The sequence below is a fragment of the Hyperolius riggenbachi genome, chromosome 1 (genome assembly GCF_040937935.1).
Source record: "Hyperolius riggenbachi isolate aHypRig1 chromosome 1, aHypRig1.pri, whole genome shotgun sequence".
Taxonomy (NCBI): Eukaryota; Metazoa; Chordata; class Amphibia; order Anura; family Hyperoliidae; genus Hyperolius; species Hyperolius riggenbachi.
In genome coordinates, this window is record NC_090646.1 from 476287454 (window position 1) to 476310162 (window position 22709).

General features: G+C 42.8%; 2 protein-coding genes across 6 annotated transcripts in view; one reads left to right on the top strand and one right to left on the bottom strand.

Moving 5' to 3' along the window:
• Window positions 1–3221: 3221 nt before the first annotated feature.
• Window positions 3222–12088, top strand: EMC4 (ER membrane protein complex subunit 4). The gene is made up of 6 exons (XM_068271505.1): window positions 3222–3328; window positions 8047–8138; window positions 9699–9810; window positions 10710–10863; window positions 10953–11113; window positions 11935–12088. The coding sequence occupies exons 2-6, from the start codon at window positions 8056–8058 to the stop codon at window positions 11968–11970; spliced, it is 546 nt and encodes a 181-aa protein (XP_068127606.1). The 5' UTR covers window positions 3222–3328; window positions 8047–8055; the 3' UTR covers window positions 11971–12088.
• An 8199-nt stretch (window positions 12089–20287) lies between these two features.
• The window catches only part of SLC12A6 (solute carrier family 12 member 6), an 88705-nt gene continuing 86283 nt past the window's right edge, over window positions 20288–22709 (bottom strand). For all 5 annotated transcript variants that reach the window (XM_068241329.1, XM_068241357.1, XM_068241338.1 and 2 more), the window contains one exon: window positions 20288–21439. In XM_068241329.1, coding sequence (XP_068097430.1) covers window positions 21348–21439 — 92 coding nt within the window. In that variant the 3' untranslated portion in view covers window positions 20288–21347. The remainder of the gene's footprint in view (window positions 21440–22709) is intronic.

The window sequence follows — 22709 nt, forward strand, 5'->3', positions numbered from 1 at the left end:
TTAAATGGGTAAATGTAAACGGCAGCCATTCTTAGACTGTTAATCGCAGGGTTCTCAAACTTGCCACACTTGGTCACTGGGTGAATGCGATTAATATTCAAGAAAATGGGTGGAGCCTATAACAGCCAATCAAAATTCACCTATTGATTTTCAAGGGGAATATTTGAACTGCTGCTATTCTTACACTGTTAATGGCAGAGGCTTCAAATTTGCTACAGTCGGTCATTGGGTGACTGGGGTCCAAATTCACTAAAGGGTCGGGGGCACATACAGCCAATCAGATTTCCTTGGTGGATAAACTGCTTCCATTCACACATTTTTGATGCCAGGAACCTGACAGCTCACAAACTTGGTCATTGAGTGACTGTGTGTCAAAGTTTCAAAAAGTGGGCGGAGCCAAAATAACTTTTACTGGGAAAATATAAACTGCAACCATTTTTAAACCGTTAATGGCAGGGTTCTCAAACTTTGCACAGTTGGTCATTGGTTGACAGATTAAGATTTTGGAAGGTGGGTGGAGCCTACAACAGCCAATAAAAATTCACCTTTTGATTTTCAAAGGGAATATTTCATCTGCTACCATTCTCTTATACTGGTAAAAGCAGATGCCTCAAACCTGGTACAGTTGGTCACTGGGTTACTAGGGTCCAAATTCAGGAAGGGGGCGGAGCCACAAACAGACAGATTTGTTTATTTTTCAATGGGAATATACAAAGTATTGATACCAAGGACCCCAAAGCTGATAAACTTGATAATTGAGTGACTGTATGTCAAGGTTAGAAAAAAAGTGGGCGGTGCCAACGACTTCATTTTTTACATTGCAGGGTTCCCAAACTTTACACAATTGGCCACTGGGTGACTTGGATGGATATTCAGAAATCTGGGTGGAGCCTACAACAGCCAATCAAAATGTACCTATTGATTTTCAAAGGGAATATTCACATTGCTACCATTCTTACACTGTTAGTGGCAGAGGCCTCAAACCTGATACAGTCAGTCATTGGATGACTGGGGTCCAAATTCACTAAAGGGGTGGAACCACAAACAGCCAATCAGATTTGTTAGATTGATTTCAGCCATTCTGTTATTGGCAGGGTTCTCAAACGTGACACAGTTGGCCACTGGGTGACTGGGATATAATATTCAGAAAAGTGGGTGGAGCCTACAGCAGCCAATCAAAATTCACCTTTTGATTTTCAAGGGGAATATTTACATTGCTGCCATTCATGCTCTCTTAATGGCAGAGGCCTAACATCATAAACTTGGTCATTAAGTGACTGTATGTCAAGATTAGAAATAGTGGGTGGAGCCAAAAACAACTAACTTTTTACATGGGGAAATGTAAACTGCAGTTTTTCTTACACTGTTAATGACAGGGTTCTCAAACTTCACACAGTTGGTCACTGGGTGACTAGGATTAATATTCGGAAAAGTAGGTGGAGCCTACAACAGCCAATTAAAATTCACCTATTGATTTTCAAGGGGAATATTGAAACTGCAGCCATTCTCACACTGTTAATAGCAGAGGCCTCAAACCTGCTACAGTCAGTTGTTAAGTGTTCGGGGTTCAAATTTAGTAAATGGGCGGAGCCAAAAACAGCCAGATTTCTTTGCTGGATAAACTGCTTCCATTAGCACAATTTTGATGCCAGGAACCCAAAAGCTCACAAACTTGGTCATTGAGTAGTGACTGTGTGTCAAGGTTACAAAAAGTGGGTGGAGTTAAAAACAGATTTTTCTGGTAAATTGTAAACTGCAGCCCTTCTTCACAGTTAATTGTTACTGGGTGACTGGGATTAATATTCATAAAAGTGGGTGGAGCCTAAAAATGCCAATCAAAAATCACATGTCACTTTTCGAGGAGAATATAAAAATTGCTGCCATTCTTGCACTGTTAATGGCACAAGCCTCAAACCTGATACAGTTGGTCATTGGGTCACTGAGGTTCAAATTCAGAAAAGGGGACAGAGCCACAAACAGTGCATCAGATTTGTTTCATTTCATGGGAAAATACAAATTATTGATGCCAAGGACCCCCAAAACTCTCAAACTTGGGCATTGAGTAGTGACTTTGTGTCCAGGTTACAAAAAGTGGGCGGAGCCAAAACAAATTACACTGGGAAAGTGTAAACTGCAGCCCTTCTTACACTGTTTATTTCAGGGTTCCTAATCTTTGCCCAGATGGTCACTGAGTGACTGAGATTAATATTCAGGGAAGTGGGTGGAGCCTATAATAGCCAATCAAAATTCACCTGTTGATTTTCAAGTGGAATATTTAAATTGCTGCCATTTTCACACTGCTAATAGTAGATGCCTCAAACCTGCTACAGTTGGTCATTGGGTGACTGGGGTTCAAATGCTGGAGAGGGGTGGAGCCACAAACAGCCTATCTGATTTGTTTAATTTCTATGGAAATATACAAATTATTGATGCCAAGGACCCCAAAGCTCACAAACTTTGTCATTGAGTGTTTGAGTGTTAGGGTTAGAAAGTGGGCGGAGCCAACACCAGTCAAATACATACACAGGCAACGCCGGGTCATCAGTGGGTGGAGACAAATACAAATTTCACTGGGAAAATGTATACTGCAGCCATTCTGTTAATAGCAGGGTTTTTAAACTTTGCACAGTTGGTCACTGGGTGACCGGGATTAATATTCAGAAAAGTGGGTGGAGCCTACAAAAGTGAATCAAACTTCACCTGTTGCTTTTCAAGGGGAATATTTAATTGCTACCATTCTTGAACTGTTAATGGCACAGGCCTCAAACCTGGTACAGTTGGTTATTGGGTGACTGGGGTTCAAATTCAGAAAAGGGGGTGGAGCCACACACAGCCAATCAGATTTGTTTCATTTCAAAGCAGATTATTGATACCAAAGACCGCAAAGCTCACAAACTTGGTCAGTGAGTAATTGTGTGTTAGGGTTAGAAAAAGTAGGCGGAGCTAACACCAGCCAAATACATACCCGGGCAACGCCGGGCAATCAGCTAGTAATGTTATAATTTCAAACTCTTTTATTTGTAAGACATATCAGCATATGCCGTATGAAGCTTTGCAGCAAAAATGTCAGAACAAAATATAAATGATGAGAACGATTATTATAGTTTATGGCTTCAATAAACGTCCTTCACGGTGACTCCAGTCTGAGCTTCAGTGTAATGTCTTCTGTACTACTACTCAAGACAGGAAGTGTCTCTCCTATTCTCTCTAGTGGTGCAGGAGACCTTTCGCAGTGATTGGAAGGGATCTGTATTGCCGGGTGACGTCAGCAACAAGCGTCCCTCGGAGCTGCTGCTGAGTGTGTACTGGTGGTGAGGAAGTCTAGCAGGTAATAGAGCTATTATTTCTTCATTACCTTCCTAACCATCCTTCCGCGTCACAAGTAGGAGAGAAGCACAGCGGCGTGAGTAATTTCCTTCCTATTTTAGGGGGATCGACGGTTCCAAATCCTCCAGCAAGGTAGTCTGTCTTCCAAGCGGATAATCGTAGCACAGGGAAAATCAGGGGGGTGGCAATGGTTGTTAGCAGCAAGTGGGAAGCCTCCCATACCAACTACGTGGGCTGTGCAGCCTAGAAAGAAAGGGTATCTGTTGTGTTGCCAAATGGTAAATGATAGATTCACATTATTACAAATAGTAAAGGCTGCCTTACATAAGCATAGAGCTTTTTATGCGGATGTTATTGGTTTGCTTCTGTCATTTTTTAGAAACCCCTTAGGCTTCTTTTCATGGTACATAGCAAACATTGTAATGCCACTATTCTTCAATTGCTCAGCAACGGTTCAGAAAAGTCACATTGCACGTTTTATGTGACTTTACTGAACCGTTGCTGGGCAATTGAAGAATAATGGCATTACAATGTTCGTTATGTACCATGAAAAATATGCCTCACTGCCAATGCAAAGTCGCTTATTATTCTGTAAACGCAGTGCACCCACTGCATTATCTCGATATAACCCATTGCACCATGATCAATCTGTTAACCACTTAGGACTATATTTGCATTTGCGTCGCAATGCAATTATTTTGTCCACTGCGACGCAACAGGCAAAGTTTGAAAAGACCCTTATAGAGCACTGTAAACTTGCATTCGTTTTTATCATGAATTGTGCAGTTAAATCTCAGCTATTGTGCTGTGTAATAACTGTATTGAGGTCACTGGTAATGACAAATGCATCTCAGATGTATTTAAATCTTAGGACAACTGCAAATAAAGTAAATACATCTTTTGCAGGAATTCTGCTTCTTTCTGCCATGTTTTTAGTGCTTCTGATTGTAATACTGGGAACACTTAGGTTAGTTTCACACGCATTAAAATGTGTGTATGATGCAAAGCAGGCATTAAAAATGGTGGTGACACGAGACTTAACTTTATTGTTGCACACACACTCCACATTTGTGCATGTGCAAGAACTTAAAGCGGACCAAAACCAAACTTTTTTTTTAGTTCAAAATATTTAGTTGCACCACTCTGACACATACAAAGATAAATAAACACTCCTTCAAGCCTATGAGCATTTCAGTGCATGCTTTTCACCCTTCTCTTTTCATTACTAGGGTTATACAGGTGGCAGCCATTAGCAATTCCTCCTTTGCTGGACACTATTTACTCCACAAGTTTGCCGGATTTTGTCCCGGCAATTTGAAAGGAAGGGAGAGGTTTCTCCAATAAATGTAAAATATTTTATATTTGTCATCATGCAGCTGAAAAAAGGCTGCTATTTATTATTATAATTTAGAAAATAGATTTTATTTCTGTAATCTTGTATTTTTAATTTGGGGTCCACTTTAAAGATATCCAATGTGAAATAAATTGATTAAAGTGAAGCATTACATGTAGTCCAGAAGGTCTCCACACCATGACTGTGGTGTACGTTCCCTCCTGTGAACCTGTTTGCCCATGGTCTGGTGTAGGTTGTGACTCCAGGAAGTTGCTGACCTTTGACCCTGATCTAGTTTTACCCATGCATGCACAGTCTTTCATTGATACCATTCAGGATGTGCCCCCGCTGTGATCATGACCTATACCAGACTGGATCAAGGGCAAATGGAAGATCATGGAAGGGAACAAATGCTGCAGTCATGGTTTGGAGACCTTCCGGATACCATGTAAGGCTTCACTTTAATCAATTTATTTTAGCTCGAACATCCTTTATCAATGTTGAGAAATTTTACTTGTATTGCGTTTGCCTTGGACATTGTATGTTGTAACAACTAAGTCAGTTGCATTGCAGCTTAACTGATGAACTGCCCACAGACTATCATTGTGTTACAGTGCACAAAACATTGTCTGTTAAAATGCAATGTATTACTGTGAAAGAGGCCTTAAAGTGAACCTGGGTGAGAGTTATATGGAGGTTGCCATATTTATATTCTTTTAAGTAGTACCAGTTGCCTGGCAGCCCTGCTGATCTATTTGGCTGCTGTAATGTCTGAATAACACCGGAAACACGCATGCAGCTAAACTTGTCAGATCTGACAATAATGTCAGAAACACCTGATCTGCTGCATGCTTGTTCAGGGTCTATGGCTAAAAGTATTAGAGGCAGAGGATCAGCAGGACAGACAGGGAACTGGTGTTGCTGAAAAGGAAATACATATGGCAGCCTTCCTACAACTCTCACCTCGGGTTCACTTTAATCTTGCACTACTCCATAAGCTCCACTTTATAAATACTTTCATGAGCCAGGTATCATGCATATCTTCCACTGTAGTGGATGCTTTACAAAGTGCTAAGGCTAGGTAACCAGGGCACCTTAAGAATTATAGCTGGCTCCTAATATTATTTGTCAGTGGAACTGGCTGTTACAAACTCCTACTGGCTCTTTAATTAGTCAGTCTGGCTAAAGCATTACATTTTAATTTGCCTACTCCTGCATTAAAGATTTTTTGTTATCAAAGTGAAAGTGCTTTCTTAGCTTAAATTGTATGGATTCTTTTTAGACCAGCATCAAAAAAAGCACTGCATAACCATGGCAGCTTGCCATGCGGTCAGTGGAGAAGCTCTATTCACTGCTACCTGTACACACTGCAAAATTTCTGTCCCTAAATACTGTAGGCCCTGTTTCTGCAGACATTGTTCTTCAGCCTGTATGGGAAAGGGCTGGTTCAGACGGGCGTTTTTGTGGCGTTTAACGCAGCGTTTCAGACGCAGCGTTTTTTGGGATCTACTGCCATCCCATGCAAGTGAATGGGAGCGTTTAGAGCTGGCTTTTGCAGGCTTTCATGAAAGCCTGGCAGTAGATCCCAGCGTTGTGTCTAGTCTCAAAAGCACCATGCTGCTTTCAGAGGCAGTAAACGTGAGGAAACAATAGCAGAGACCAGAACTGCTAGCCTTGAATGCTTTTCAAAAGCTAGCTTTTAAACGCTGGCGTTTGAACGCAATGCCAAGCAAAAGCTCAGCAGACGCCCGTGTGAACTAGTCTGCTTGCTGACATACTGTTTGCACACTCAAGTTTAAGTTCTGTCTACCTTTTGTTCAAGTGAGCAATTAGACTCTGGAGAACAAGTTGTATAAGGTGGCACAAGGAGAATGAGGGGTTTTAGCTGCCTTTGTTGAAGCCCCCATGTATTGCATCTGTTGTAACTTCAAGAATCATGTATTCTCTCTACAAGCGAACAGCTGGCTATCTTTATTCAGTGGCTAATCAAAGTAGCAGCAGAGAAAGAGATTACACAGTTTTAGAACAGAGTATAGGCTAATGCTGGCAAAGATTGAGCAGTGAAACACCTCTGGATTGAGGTACAAGTGAATTATACAATTCAAACACGTTCCCAAAGGTAAAGCACTATAGGTACCAAAAAACATAAAGTTTTTTTTAGATCTGCTTTAAATAAATAGGCTGTAAGGTCTACACACTTTGGTGTAGGTTGTCACCTGGAGTAGTGACAACAACAAAGTGGTTCTCAAAATAAGGCTATTGTGCTTAATAGGGCTATTTTCCCCTGTATAATGAATTAATGAGAGTCCATCACAATTTCCCCTGCATCTACCTCAGTATAGCCAGTTAGGACACACATGCACTAGTCCAGAAGGATAGTGACATGTGGGGGCAAAAGTGCTCAATAAACAACCCAAATACCTAACATGTTTCGCCCTTAAACAGGGCTTCATCAGAGGACCACTAGAGTGTACATGAGTTTACACATTCCCTTTTAAGACAGTACATCCACAGTCTAATTTATTATGCCATGTATGGCTGTTTGTACAGTGATTAGACTTTTTTTTCTTTCCCTGAGAGGGAGATCATATGGAATCCAAGCAAAGCACTTGCTGCTAGGGTTGCTTCTATTCTTACCTAGAGATGTCATTCTTTCTGTGCTGGTGTGCAGTAAAGACCGTTAACATTGTTGGTGGAATTTAGCTAGACCAGTATATAGGTGAATAACTGAGCCTGTAAATGTGTTGATACTTATGTGCTGTGATGTCATCTTTTATATTCAATTATTGGGGATTTTTTTCTACACCTGCTAGAAATAATGATTGGACTCAGTAAAGCTTCACACCACAGGACTGCTGTTTTCTTGTCTTTTCTGTAAGTGAATATGATAAAAAAAAAATTATAAATATGGTTACAAAAGAGAGGAGAGAGAGGGCTGGCACAGCAGTTCAAAACTTTAGTAATGCATGTAAAAGTACTTACAGTTGTCGGTCAGGCAAGGCTAAAAAGCGGGTAAGTAGGCGCCAGGTTAGAGGATCCGGGCAAATGTGCCCCTGGCGCTTGTTCACTGCAGGATGAAGATCCTCATCCAGCAGTAAACAAGCGAAATGACCGGTTGCAAGAATTCTCCAATCTGGCGCCCACTTACCTGCTTTTTACATGCAATAACGTTTTAAAACTGCTGTGCCAGCCCCCTCTCTCATCTTTTGGAACCATACATGTGTACATTCAGGGCTAGAGAGTTCATCTGCAACAAGCATTACATTACAGGCTGGTCCAGGCCCCCTCATCAGCAGTACCCGAGTGCTGGGAGGCTTATAATCTCTGCATTTCCAGTATATAAATATGGCTGGTCTTACATAAACTTTTTTTCCTTTCTTTTACAGAGTAAAGAAATGGCATCCCCACCTAATCTGGTTGCAAACCGTAAAACTGGCCGCTTTAAATGGGCCATTGAGTTTGGCAGTGGTGGCAACAGGTAATATTGCATTTTTTTTATGCAGTCTCCAGCAGCAAAGATCTTGAAAAAGATGGTTGCACCACAATACAGAAGAATTTCTTTATTAATATACAGCAGCCACACCACATGCCACGTGAACAACATTGGTAAAGTGAAGCCTGGCCATAGCAGGGAACAAACACCAGTGTGATTGGGACCTGAGGGGATGTTGGATGTCATGTAGATAGCCACTTACTTTTGCATTGCATGTGCAGTATTTGGATGAGTGTTAAACACATATGAAACCCATGCAAATAAGGGAAGAGTATAATTCTGTTGATAGTGTCCTTGCTTAAATGTAAGCAATGAATGACGACAGATTGCTATTCACTACAGAACAGTGCTGTCCAAGTAAATAATGCAGAGGAGAGGGGGATTGGTGAGGAACACTGTAATAAAGAAGCATTTTAAGGGAACATTATGGCTAAATGCTTTATAAGGGTGGAATAAGTTGTTCCTTATAATGGGGGCACTACAGGGGGTGTAGGGTAGGAGGCAGTATAAGTAGAGAGATTATAAGGTATACATGTCAAACTCCGGCCCGTGGGTCAAATCTGGCCCTCAGAGCCATTAAATTTGGCCCTCAAGTGGTTCCCTCACTTTGAATTTTGTTTGGCCCACTCTAGACCACCAGGAAAGCTATATTGGGGGTGAAGCCCTAGATCACCAGGGGAGCCATATGGGGGAGGTATGGGGAAAGCGCTAAACACTAGGGAATTGTATAGGGGAGGGTGGACCACTAGACACCTGGGAACTTTATAAAGGAGGAAGGTGGCCAGTAGACTTTGAGGTTGGCCCGTGACTAGGTCCCAGTGTACAATTTCGTCCCACTTTGTATTTGAGTTCGACATCCCTGTTATAAGGGGACTGCATGATAGGAGGTGTTATAATGGTGAGGAGAATATAATGGTGGCACAGGTGGAAAATATAATGGTGGCAAACAATTACGTAGAGCACTAAAAGGGAGACCCTTTCAATGAAGCCATGTAATGTAATATAGTGGAATATGCAATAGGGGCAGTTGCAGTGAAAAAAAGTATTTTTAACTAGTCTTTTAAACCTCACGCACTTTGAATACCAGACCCCAACAAAATAATAAACATGTAGCATCCCCCAATGCCATAATTAACCTCTTCTTCCCCAATGTCACCATTTTATTATTGACACAGTACATGAGAAAAGCATAAGCAAGTGTTGTGCTAAATGTAGTAAGTAGCTGGATACAATGTTTTGTTTTTCCTACAGTTAAAACATTTTAGCATTATCTTGGTAGAAAGTCCCAAAACAGTTTTGTTTCTCTTCATCTTCAAAATTTGCAGAATATTAAATAATTAATTGAAACACTAACAACTCAGAGAAAGTCTGGTGTGTCCCCTCAAAAATATAAATCTCCAAGTGTAAAGGCCCTCTTAATTCGAGATGTTTAATGGACCAAGTTGTGAATATGCATTTAGTTTTATTGAGATGGTGTATTTAGCCTTTTGAGTAGCTGATAGCAGTTTTTTAACCATTTATTTTCTTTTTTTACTTCATGTTCAGAGGTCGAGGAGATAGAGGAACTGCACAAGACAGTATGTATCCTGTAGGATATTCTGACAAACAAGTGCCAGACACCAGTGTGCAAGAGTCTGACCATATTCTGGTAGAAAAGGTAAGATGTCACTCCCAGCTAACGGCCTGTTTCCCCTACACATGGATCAGAAAAATCGTGTTTAGTGGAAACAGGCCCATAGGCATTTATTGGAGTCAGTATTTCTGCTTCCAGAATCCGCGTGTAGTGGAAACAGGCCCTAAAGCATTTTGTTATAGCACTGGAGTTGACAAACCTTTTTCCCTGCTGCATACAATTTGAATGCAAGTCGGAACTGTAAAGGTAGCCATACACCTGACGATTATGGGCAGATTCAACAGAGACACATTTTTATCTAATCGAATCTGATTAGAGATAAATTTGTCTCTTTGTCAAAGCTGCACGTATACTGCATGCCGATTCCCATCCGATTTCAGCATGAATTCTTCACGGAATAGGTTGAGCCCGCCGCGTCCGCCCCGCCGCTGCCTCTTCCCCCTCGGTGTGTGCATTTATACAGTACCTGACCTGTGTTAGCCTCCGCGTGATGTCCGTCTATCTCTCTGTGTTCTATCAGCCGCATACACGCATATATTAGGGGGCAACAGTGGGCTTTCGTCGCTCATTTGGAAATCAGAAGTCGTACTGCCGCACACCCGATCAACCAACTTCGGCCGACATCTTTCACCAGGCGTGCTCGACTAACGTGACCAAATCAGCCCGAAGTTGGTCGCATCGTCAGTCGGGCCTGCACTTGGTGGCACCTATTTTCAACTAATTCAGTAATAGTATTCAAAATGGTTGGTCGATCGGCTAAAGTCGCCTGATATGTGGGCACCTTTAGCGTCTCATTAACCATCTCTATTTCTAATCTAAAACCCATTGCTAGTGATTAGTCTTAGAGATAAGTAGTCTCTGTGACAATCACCTTTGTGACATGGATGTAACTTCTTTCCTTATGCTTGTCTTTACACACGCAGCGTTGCTGGGACATTGCTCTGGGACCTCTGAAACAGATCCCTATGAATCTCTTCATAATGTATATGGCAGGGAACACAATCTCCATATTTCCTATTATGATGGTGTGCATGATGGCATGGAGACCCATACAAGCATTGCTTGCTACACCAGCCAGTAAGTCCTACTTTATCTTGAATTGAAGATCAGCTACAGTGTGTATAGATATTTCAATGCTTATTTATACCCTTTCCATTCCCTTTTAGCGTTTAAGCTTCTGGAGAGCTCTGGTCAGCGCTTTCTACAAGGGCTTGTTTACCTGATTGGAAACCTCTTGGGACTTGCCTTGGCTGTTTATAAGTGTCAGTCTATGGGCCTTCTACCCACTCATGCATCAGATTGGCTGGCCTTCATTGAACCACCAGAGGTTAGTTGGGTTCTCGTTCTTATTAACGCAAACTTTGCAGGATTCACAAGTTATAAGCTAACACTCTGTTTAGGTGCATATACTAGTGTGCTACAAATGTCTATTGTTCCTTCCCTGTATATTTAGGGAGTCTTACAGTGAATAGAAGTATTGCATTCTCTGACAAGGCCCTTTTCCACTGACTGCATTATCATTATTTATATAGTGCTGACATATTTAGCAGCGCTGTACAGAGTGTATTGTCCTGTCATTTGTGAGCCCCTCTGAGGGGCAGTTAATCTAATCCTTACCATATCATTTGTCTATGTATTGTGTAGTGTACGGGGGGGGGGGGGGGGGGGGGGGGGAAATACACACTCTGTGCAGATAGTGCCCTGGCTGGTATATGAAATAGGGACCCAGCACTGCAAGGCGAGAGCGCTAACCACCGTGCTGCATTTTACAGTGCTTTTACTTTGCCGATCGTAAGAGCAGTAGATTTCACAAACTGGTCATGGTGCCCCATTACCACCGGTGTGCTTTGTTTTTTTGGCCAATTTACTGCATGCTGCATTTTTTGTGCATTTCCCTGTATTCGTTTTTTCAATACCGCTGCAAATTGCAGATGAAAACAATTATAAATTTTAAATTGTAAAAATTGTGATTTTTTTTTTTTTTGTTGTTGTTGTTTTGTTTGTGATGCTGATTCCAATTTTCAGCTGAAAAGGGCCCTTAGAGCTCTGTCTCCTCCCTTCAGCCCACAAACTAGTGAGTGTAATAACTGCTTTTCTTTACTGTCATAATCTTTACTCATCAGCTGATGTTTTGCTTGATTTTTATAGAGACTGGAATACATCGGTGGAGGCCTCTTGTTGTAATGAAGTTTGCACACACAGAAGCATTTTACCACAGTACAACTTGTATTATGTAGACGCTGCCAATTACTATTTTTTGTTTTTTTAATTTGCCCCTGCCTAATAAATTATTACACCTACACACACTGAATATTCCCATTCTTACTGTATAATAGACCTTGTCAGAATGTAATGCAGGCCATAAATGTAGGATCTGGATATGATTGTTTCTGCATGTTCTGATAGTGATTGGATAATCTGTCCCTGAAAATGCATGTGATCGATGTAAAAGGATTGCTCTCCGTGGACAAGAAATTGACGATGTCTTCTACTTATTGCACAACAAATAATCATTTTGCAATGCTGAGGATCATAGTTACAGCATACCTCCCAACTTTTTGAGATAACAAAGAGGGACACTTAAGCCACACCCTTAATCACGCCCCTGGCACACCGCTAGTCACGCATACCATAAAGATTTAATCAGAAAAAGATGCTGTTTGATCATTCAAACCACACCGGTCCTTTCTTCTTCATATTAACATTTGAAAATAAAAACTGGATCAATTTAAAAGATGAGAATAAAGTTTAGTCAATTCAACACATTTTTCAGTAGATAAAATACATATATTTACATAGATATTTAAATGAGTCCTAAAAAAGGGACAGGGGTCCTAAAGAGGGACTGTCCTTCCAAATGAGGCACAGTAGGGACCTATGGTTACATGAGCTTTCTTTAAATTGGAATGGAAAATATTTTTTCCTAAGACCTTATTCAGTGCCATCTGTAATCCATTCCCTTCTTGCCTGCTCGCAAATCACTGCCCAGTGAGCCTTGAATATGATGTGCAAACTACATATTACACATATGTGAGTAATTCTGACCCACACAGCCAAGTGAGGGCATTTTATGGTGTGTCAATTCAGATACACCAAGAGCTGTGATGGTGTATAGATTGCTGTAACTGGGTAATGGAGATGGTAGTTTCCCCATGCATGGTTCACTAGTGGTGAACTCCCATCCCATAATGCCGAGTGCAGTCACCACAGGGATGGCCAGAGGTCAAGCTCTGAAGTTCAAGCTCTCAAGGGTGAAGTTCAATGCACTGAACTACCATCACTACCGAGGAGTATTTTGCTGCTTTCATTTTTCATCAGAAGACAGGCAATGCATTATAACTTGGGGTTGATGTGGTGTCTTTTTATAAGAGGAAGAAAGCAAATGTTTTTTTCCATATTCCACTTCAGATTTCCTCTAAGAAACAGGGAGTAACATTAACAAAAGCCCACTACCCATTTGCAGAGACCTTTTTGGGGTGAATTAATAAAGACTGATTCAAAAGATACAAAAACAGAAGTGTCGCCAGACAAAATAACACTATACTGACAGTGTTGCAATAAACATTATTTAAAAAAAAAAAAAGGGTTTTGATCGCAACATTGTCTAGTGGCCTAATTTACTGGAGAGGCAAGTCCACCACCAACTCATCTTTATAGTGTTTATAAGTTGTTTTATTCCCTGCTGGTGCCTCTGCTTTTGTGCCTTTTTGAGTTTCGTACCCACCCTTGTAGTGTTGTAACCTATACTTCCAGAGAGTGACTTTTACGGAGGCTGCCATATTTATTTTCTTTTAAACAATGCAGATTGCCTGGCTGTCCTGCTGAGCCTCTGTTTCTGGTACTTTATAGCCATTGACTCTAAACAAGCATGCGGATCAGGTGCTCTGACTGGATTAGCTGCATGATTTTTTCTTCAGGTGCGTGATCCAGACACTACTGCAGCCAAAGAGATCATCAGGACTGCCAGACAACTGGTATAGTTTAAAATAAATAAATATGGCAGCCACTAAGTCGCTTTCCGTTCAGGTGACCTTTAAACCTCAGTGGGAACGGGTGCATTATTCCCACCTGCTGCTTTTGCATCACATACCCTCATGTGTACCAGTTATTATGCTTACACTATGCTGTGGTCATCGGCTGTATTTTTGTTTTTCTTAATCTGCCTAGGATTACCCTATATACTAGAGTATAACCTGCTCCCACCTATCAAAAACCCTAATAATATGTAGATTGAATATGAGCCAAAGCCCCAATGTCTCCCTGTGTGAAAGATGCAGAGTGCCTCCCCGTGTATGGGCTGGTGCACACCAGAGCACTTCTGGAGCGTTTTTAAAACGTTTGCAGGGGGAAAACCGCTTGGCTAATGAAAGTGAATGGGATTAGTGCACACCAGAGTGGTTTGTTTTTTTCCACAAACGCAAACTCGGGGGCTGCAGCATTTTGTAGATTTGAGGCGTTTCTGCCTCAATGTTAAAGTATAGCTAAGTGGAAACCGGCTCTGAAAAATGCTAGATCAGAGCAGTTTTCCAGGCGTTTTTGTTACAGTAGCTGTTCAGTAACAGCTTTACTGTAACAATATTTGAACTCTGCTACACAAAAACGCTAGGCATGTTTAGAGAAAAATCTCTAAACATGCATAGAATCGCTTCAAAAATCTCTAGCGGAGTGTTGTGCTCGTACCTGTAGTTACCTCTCCTTGATCCAGGCAGCCAACTTCCCATATCCTATGCAGCTCACGGCTAGAGGTACAGAGTTTCACTGTCTTCTCATTCCAGGAAGTCATCTTCCCGTCTCCTTTGCCGCTGACCTCTAGTGCTTAGTACAGAACTGCAGGGGAGACTGGAAGATGGCAGCCTGAAATAAGACTGTAAAGCCTTGGAACTCTAGCACCGAGAGCTGCACAGAAGGGAAGATGGCTGCCAGGATCAATACAAGTTAAAGGGGAACTTCAGCCTAAACAACATACTGTTATGAAGTTACATTAGTTATGTTAATTAGAATAGACAGGTAATATAATATTTTACCCACCCTGTTTTAAAAGAACAGGCAAATGTTTGTGATTCATGGGGGCTGCCATCTTTTTGGCTGAAAGGAGGTGACAAGGAGCAGAAGACAGTTCCAATCGTCCTGTGTCCTGATAACCCCTCCCAGCTGCACACACTAGGCTTCAAATGTCAAATTCAAAATGTAAAAAAAAAAATTGCACCAAAACAGCAGAACAAGAACATCATCATCAGAAATACCATCATGTTTTGCACAGCATAAGGGGAAAACTGCCTGGGCAGTTTTCTTCTGTGCAGCTAAAAATGAGGCTTGTATAAGAGAAACAAAGTTCTGATGCTGTGAAACTGTTTAACCTGCTGAGCGGTCTGGACGAGCTCAGCTCGTCCAGTACTGCCGGAGCCTGCCGCTCAGGCCCTGCTGGGCCGATTTGGCTCAAATAAAAAGCAGCACACGCAGCCGGCACTTTGCCAGCCGCGTGTGCTGCCTGATCGCCGACGCTCTGCGGCGATCCGCCGCGAGCAGCGGTGAAAGAGGGTCCCCCCAGCCGCCTGAGCCCAGCGTAGCCGGAACAAAAAGTTCCGGCCAGCGCTAAGGGCTGGATCAGAGGCGGCTGACGTCAGGACGTCGGCTGACGTCCATGACGTCACTCCGCTCGTCGCTATGGCGACGATGTAAGCAAAACAAGGAAGGCTGCTCATTGCGGCCTTCCTTGTTTATTCTGGGCGCCGGAGGCGATCGGAAGAACGCCTCCGGAGCGCCCTCTAGTGGGCTTTCATGCAGCCAACTTTCAGTTGGCTGCATGAAATAGTTTTTTTTTTATTAAAAAAAAACCCTCCCGCAGCCTCCCTGGCGATCTTAATAGAACGCCAGGGTGGTTAAGAAACACCAAGCTTTTTCAGTGCTGCTGTGTCGATTCTTAGTCTGGAGGTTCACTTTAACTACAGATACAGGCACCCTTTCAATGTGTACAATATATATGTTCTGCACACCTGATTCAAATACACAGTGCATCTGAAAGGTATTCACAGCGCATCACTTTTTCCACATTTTGTTGTTACATTCCAAAATGGATTAAATTCACAGTTTTTTCCTCAGAATTCTACACACAACACCCCATAATGACAATGCAAGAAAAAGTTAACTTGAGTTCTGGCAAATGTATTAGAAATAAAACTTTGAGAAAGCACAAGTATTGACAGCCTTTGCCATGAACCTCAATATTGAGTTCAGGTGCCTCCCGTTTCCCCTGATCATACTTGAGATGTTTCTGCAGTTTAACCTTTTCGGGACCACGTGCATTAGATTCTACGCCGCACTTGTGGCTGTTCTAGCCTGATGCAGCGTAGAATCTACGCCGGCCTGCAATTTCCGCTCCCGACGCGATCGTGCGCACCCAGAGGGGGAGATTAAGCTGTCATATGACAGCCGACATCTCCCCCGAGTGATCAGCAGCCATCGCGTATGGCTGCTGATCACGTGATCACTACGATCGCCGTCGGATCGTAGTGATCAGTTTGACAGCTGTGGCAGCAGGGGGGAAAAGAAGAGGATCCACTTACCTCCCTGCCGTTCCCGCGACGATCGGCACCCCCCTCCGCTCTGGCCGGCATCTCCGCTCCATCTGACGTCATCAAGCCGCGACCCGGAACTGATCGTCAGACAGAACAGAGATGCCGGCCGGAGAAGAGGGTCCTGTGCGGCTCCTCGCTGGAGCCTGGAAGGTAAGTGGAGGCTGCTGGCACAAGGGGGGGGGGGCACGGGCCACCATGGGGGGGGACACCAATCCAGCCAGCCACACATGGGATCCGGCCGCCTGACCCCCCCAAACGCGCGCACCCCCCTCCCGTGCAAAATGCCTTGGTCCTTAGGGGGGGGGGGGGAGGTTTGTAGGCGGCCGGTCCCGAAAAAGGTTAACTGGAGTTCACTTGTGGTAAATTGTTGATTGGATATGAATTGGAAAAGCACACAGCTGTCTATATAAGGTTCAACAGTTGATAGTTCATGTCAGAGCCCAAACCAAGCATGAAGTCAAATCATTGTCTGTAAACCTCTGAGATCGCATTGTCTCAAGGCACAAATCTGGGGAAGGTTACAGAAAATGTTATGCTGCTTTGATGGTCCCAATGAGCATAGTGGCCTCCATCACTCATAAGTGGAAGAAGTTCAAAACCACCAGGACTCTTCCTAGAGCTGGCTCACCATCTAAACTGAGCGATCGGGGGAGAAGGGCCTTAGGGAGGTGACCATGTCTGAGCTCCAGAGGTACTCTATGGAGAGAGAACCTTCCAGAAGGACAACCATCTCTGCACCAATCCACTAATCAGGCATGTATGGCAGAGTGGCCAGATGGAAGATACTCCATAGTATAAGGATCTCTGAGGAAGTAAGCCAGTAGCTTGTGAAACAGCTGTTATACTGAGTCTTATCTGGGGATGAAATAAATTGGTGGGATTCTGAATACTCTTGCTGGTGCCCGAATCCTTTTTGCTCTCTTCTAAGTGTTCAAAATTGTTTTTCTGGAGGCACAGTGAGTAATCTACCCCCAAAGGCATGTCAGTCCAGCATTTAGTGCCGATCTATCTACTCTACAAGTACTATAGTATAAGGCACATGGTAGGTTGCCAAAAGGCACCTGAAGGACTCTCAGACCATGAAAAACAAAATTCTGTGGTCTGACCAGACAAAGATTGAACTCTTTGGTGTGAATACCAGGCGTCAAATTTGGAGGCAACCAAGCACCGCTCAATCACTAGGCCAATACTATCCAGTAACGCATGGTGGTGGAAGCATCATGCTGTGGGGATGTTTTTCAGAGGCAGGAACTGGGAGACTAGGATAAAGGAAAAGATGACTGCAGCAATCTACAGAGACCTCCTGGATGAAAATCTGCTCCAGAGCTCTTTTGAAATCAGACTAGGGTGACATATTTTAGCAGGACGACTCTAAACACGCAGCCAAGATATCAAAAAAGAGTGGCTTCAGGACAACTCTGAATGTCCTTGAGTGGCCCAGCCGGAGCCTCTCAATACTCAAAACCTCTCTCTCTGGAGAGATCTTAAAATGGCTGTGCACCGACGCTTCCCATCCAATCTGATGGAGCTTGAGAGGTGCTGCAAAGGGTAATGGGTGAAACTGCCCAAGGATTGGTGTGTCAAGCTTGTGGCATATTCAAAAAGACTTGAGGATGTAATTGCTGCCAAAGGTGCATTATCAAAGTATTGAGCAAAGGCTATGAATATGTGTATGTTATTTTTCTCTCCCTTTTTGCCAAAACCTCAAGTAATTTTTTTTAAGTTGCCATTATGGGTCATTGATCTCCCCCTGTGTCACTTGACTGCAAAGGCAGATAAGTTCATTTGAAAGCACAGGATGTTAATATCTGCTTCCATGAAAGCAGGAAGTAGACACACTGCTTATTTCAGGATTTGTATCAGCTGAAACAAATAACAAATTTTTTAAAAAGGTTATTATGCTGTTGCACATATTTTAGAGCAGAGAGGAAGTTCTGAGTTCAGGTCCATTTAATCAATTTTGGAATCCAGCTGTTACATAACAAAATATGGAAAAAGTGATGCACTGAGAACAAATTCCGGATGCACTGTATGTACCAGGATTGCGCCAGCATTTGAACCCTGGTCAGGAGCTCAAATCCTACATTGAAGGCAGCAGTGTTACCAGTACGCTATCCAGCTGACCTATGTAGCTTTACTATGAAACTTCCTGTACTGCTGGGAGAAATGAGCCTTGCAGGTCCAGCCCACGTATCCCTAAAGTCTGTACCGTACACTAGATTACAGCTAGTAAACCCCTGATTCCTAAAAGAATCAAATGATAAACCGCCCTGAAAGCACCAACTCCCAATACTGCATACACCACAACCTCTGTCATCAACCGGAACACCATCACCACCAAAAGGCTGCACGTGCACGCCAAAACCTGTGTGCATGCAAACCACAACTGCCGCCAAAAGCCTGTGTGCGTGAACACAACCGCCGCAGAGCCACCACCACCGCCTAGTAGGCGCCTTTTGTGGTGTGCATCTGATGACTCATGTTGTGTCGCCATAACATCTGCCTAAAATGTATGACACTGGGCAGTCTCGTTTGTGTTGTGGACAGCGATTAGTGTGTGTGTGTGGTGCAGGCTTTAGTGTAGGCGGCAGCAGTCGCGGTGACATTTGAGTTGTGGGTGGTGGCTGTGTGCATCAGTGCATATTTACAACCTTCGATTAGTAATATAGATTCACATTAAAGGACAATTTATTTCCTTTTAAGCAATACTAGTTGCCTGGCAGCCGTGCTGGTCTATTTGGCTGCAGAAGTGTCTTTATAACACCAGAAACAAGCACGCAGCTAATCTTGTCAGAACTGACAATGTCAGAAACACCAGATCTGCTGCATGCTTTTTCAGGGTCTATGGCTAAAAGTATTAGAAGCAGAGGATCAGCAGGACAGCCAGGCAACGGGTATTGCTTAAAGAGGAACTCCAGTGAAAATAATGTAATAAATGGCTTAATTTTTACAATGATGTATAAATGATAATGTTTGCCCATTGTAAAATCTTTCCTCTCCCTGATTTACATTCTGATATTTATCACATGGTGACATTTTTACTGCTGGCAAGTGATGTCACTGGAAGGAGATGCTGCTAGCTTTTCTTTGGCAGTTGTAAACAGCGGTTACGTCCCACAATGCAGCAAGGCTCCCACAGTGCGATGTCAGGACCTCAGAGCTGTGAGGCGCTGACATTTGTGGGAGGGGTTTCACCACAAAATCAGCCATACAGAGCCCTCTGATCCGTTTGAGAAAAGGAATAGATTTCTCATGGGAAAGAGGGTATCAGCTACTGATTGGGATGAAGTTCAATTCTTGGTCATGGCTTCTCTTTAGAGGGGCGCTATGGCGAAAAATGTTAAAATTTGCCATAAATTACTTTTCTCCTATGTTGCTGTCACTTACAGTAGGTAGTAGATATCTGGCAGAAGGGACAGGTTTTGGACTAGTCCATCTCTTCATAGGGGATTCTCAGCAAGGCTTTTATTCTTTATAAAGATATTCCCTAAAAAGGATTTAAATAATGATGCTGGCCAGCCTCCCTACTAGCTGCACACTTTTTTGGCAGTTGGACAGAGCAACTGCCATTCACTAAATGCTTTTGAAAATAAATAAATCCCTGAGAATCCCCCATGAAGAGATGGACTAGTCCAAAGCCTGTCGCTTCTGTCAGATTTCTACTACCTACTATAAGTTACAGCAACATAGGAGAAAAGTAATTTATGGCTCATTTTATTCTGGAACAAATATACTTCTTATTTGTTTGTGTTTGCACATATTTTAAATTTTACAATTTTTCGCCATAGTGCCCCTTACTTCAGTTGTCCTTTAACTGCCAAAGCAGTAACAGAATGTGCAGCCAGTAAAAGAATGTGCAGTTAGAAAATGTATTTGCTGTATAGCAGGTATAATCCTTGTTATACTCTTATTAAGAGTCCAGAGCATTTTAGTATAAAACATTTTATTGTTTAAAACTCCCCCCAACAATAAACAAAAATGCTGACACAAACATTGACAATTGTTGTAGATATGCTTGTAGATGTGGGGACTCGGGTGAGAAGCAGGAAGGCTGGTCCAGTCACATATGTCTACTATCATGGCACCTGCTTCTACTAGTGCTAAAATGGTTCACACATTTCAAACAAAAATTACAAAGATTTAACACATGGAATGCTGGTCAGACCAATAAATTAAAACTTGTTGACACCAATTGTCCCATTTAAATAAAAAAAAATATATAATACAAATAAAGCCACTGAACTATTTCATCTCCCCATCTTTCTATGGAGACTAGTAAAGTGTTTCGAGAGAACACTGCCCACTTTACTACCCAGCTCTCATCTTAAGAGGTAATACTTCCACAAGACAATCATTGGCAATGACCAGGAAACAAAAAGTGAGAAACCTCTTTGGAGAGTAATGTAACATTTCAACAGAACAGGTTGTTGCTCAGCTTTGACAAAAAGACTAGGGGTGACAAAGCATATCCTCCAGGGTACTATGAGTTAGCATGCTCCCAGTTACATAAGGAGTTATTAAGGCGTGCTAAAACATTATACCACCTTAGTGAATAGACCTCTGCTGTTGAAAAGCTGCGAAAAACTGCTACAGATATGGGAAGCAGTTCACATCTTATATCCCTTGAAAAGTGGGCTTTTAAAGATTTTTTGTTTTTATTCAAGCATTTACTGCCTGCTACTGCATAGAGTTTGTGTGAGGTCTCCCTTCTCTGGGTAAGAAAACACTGTTCTGTTCATCCCTTTTAGCCATAGTGCTTTCAAATCACAAAAATCAACACAAACGTTTTGGCATTAAAAGTAGGGAAAAGGGTTTGACATTTTGTCTAGTGTCCACTCTTGCATCTTCCCTCTAGTTCACTTGCATTGAATGACTTCTATGAATGATTGATATGCTTGAGTTTCACTAATGTGTTTTCTTTAGGCCTTTTCGCACACATTCTTGGTTTTTCAGCTCTAAGTGGAGCAATGCATAGAGGAAATCATTTTAAGAATAAATGGTAATGACTTCTGTTCCACCTCCTCTTACTAAAAGTACCCGCTCCAAACCTTCAGTGAGGACTTCAAGGAACTCCATATCTGGACAAGGAATTAAGGACCAATTCTTTAACATAAAAGAGTAGAAGTTAGAAGCGCAAAGTAAATTATGGTAGCCATACATCTAGCGATGTATGGGCAGATTCGACCAAGAGACGAATCTCTCTCTCTAACTGAATCTGATAAGAGAGAGATCTGTCAGCTGCCCATACAACCACAGGCGATTCCCAATCAATTTCATCCTGAAATCGATCCGGAATTGGCCTTGTGACGCCGCATCTGTCCGCCTCAACGCTGTCCCCTAATGTAAAATGTCCCACGTGTAAAGTATACATTACCTGTCCACGGCCTGCGCTTGTCCTTCTCGGGATTCCTCCACTGCATACACACGCACCCCATGTAGTTTCCTAGTAAGGGCGCGCATGTGTGACATCACGTGGGGCGTGACAGCGGAGTGCGCCCGGAGCAGCGGAGGGACAAGTGCAGGCCATGGACAGGTAATGTATACTTCACACTGGGCACCAGGGGGACATTTTTCACTGTGGGGGACAGCGCTGGGGGTTTCATCGCATTGGTCGATTGTCACAATTTCATGTCGTCCCCGCCGCGCACTCAATCGAGCAAGTCGGCCTATCATCTTGCAGCATGCGCAATCGAGAATGCGACCAATTTTCATCCCGAAATTGGTCGCAATAACGCTTGGGCATGCACTTGGCGGCACCGATTTTCATCCAATTCGATTATAATGATAACAAAAAACAACACACAGGGGCTGATTTATAAATCATCACTGAATGCCATGTTGCCTCTTTTAGTTGTACAAAAGTTTTCAGTCTTTTTATAAAAGACCAAACTTTCTTCTGCAATATTTTTTAAAGTGTTGGGCAGAGATGTTCTCCCTACAACACCCAGGTCCCTACTGGCTGGATCATGTCACATGAGATTTATGGACTTCACAGGATGCTGCCTTATAGGTGAGACAATATCTTACCCTCTGCTTATAAAAACTGGCAGTTGACCTCAGGTTTGCGCCTTTTGCTAGCTGCTGTGTGCACAGGAGGCGGACAGGTGGCCTCCCCAATGGAGTTGCATCTGAGCATGGTGGTTGCTGTGCTTAGACATGATAAGCGATGTTTTTTCGCAGACAGGGAATGTCACCGCGTGTCAAAAGTGACACGTGCTGTTACTAAATGCTCCCATTTGGCTGCATGTAATTGCAACCAAATGGCGCTTGTGGCCGGCAGCTAGATGGCTGAACTGCTCGGCAAATGAGCATTTCAACCGTCCGTGGAAGAGAGGCCTCAGTTATCGG

Excerpts from the sequence above, each read along its gene's own strand:
- EMC4 (XM_068271505.1), top strand. The coding sequence starts at position 8,056 with ATGGCATCCCCACCTAATCTGGTTGCAAACCGTAAAACTGGCCGCTTT. Across the intron at positions 10,864-10,952 it reads ATTGCTTGCTACACCAGCCA|CGTTTAAGCTTCTGGAGAGC; the intron begins GTAAGTCCTACT and ends ATTCCCTTTTAG. Across the intron at positions 11,114-11,934 it reads CCTTCATTGAACCACCAGAG|AGACTGGAATACATCGGTGG; the intron begins GTTAGTTGGGTT and ends TGATTTTTATAG.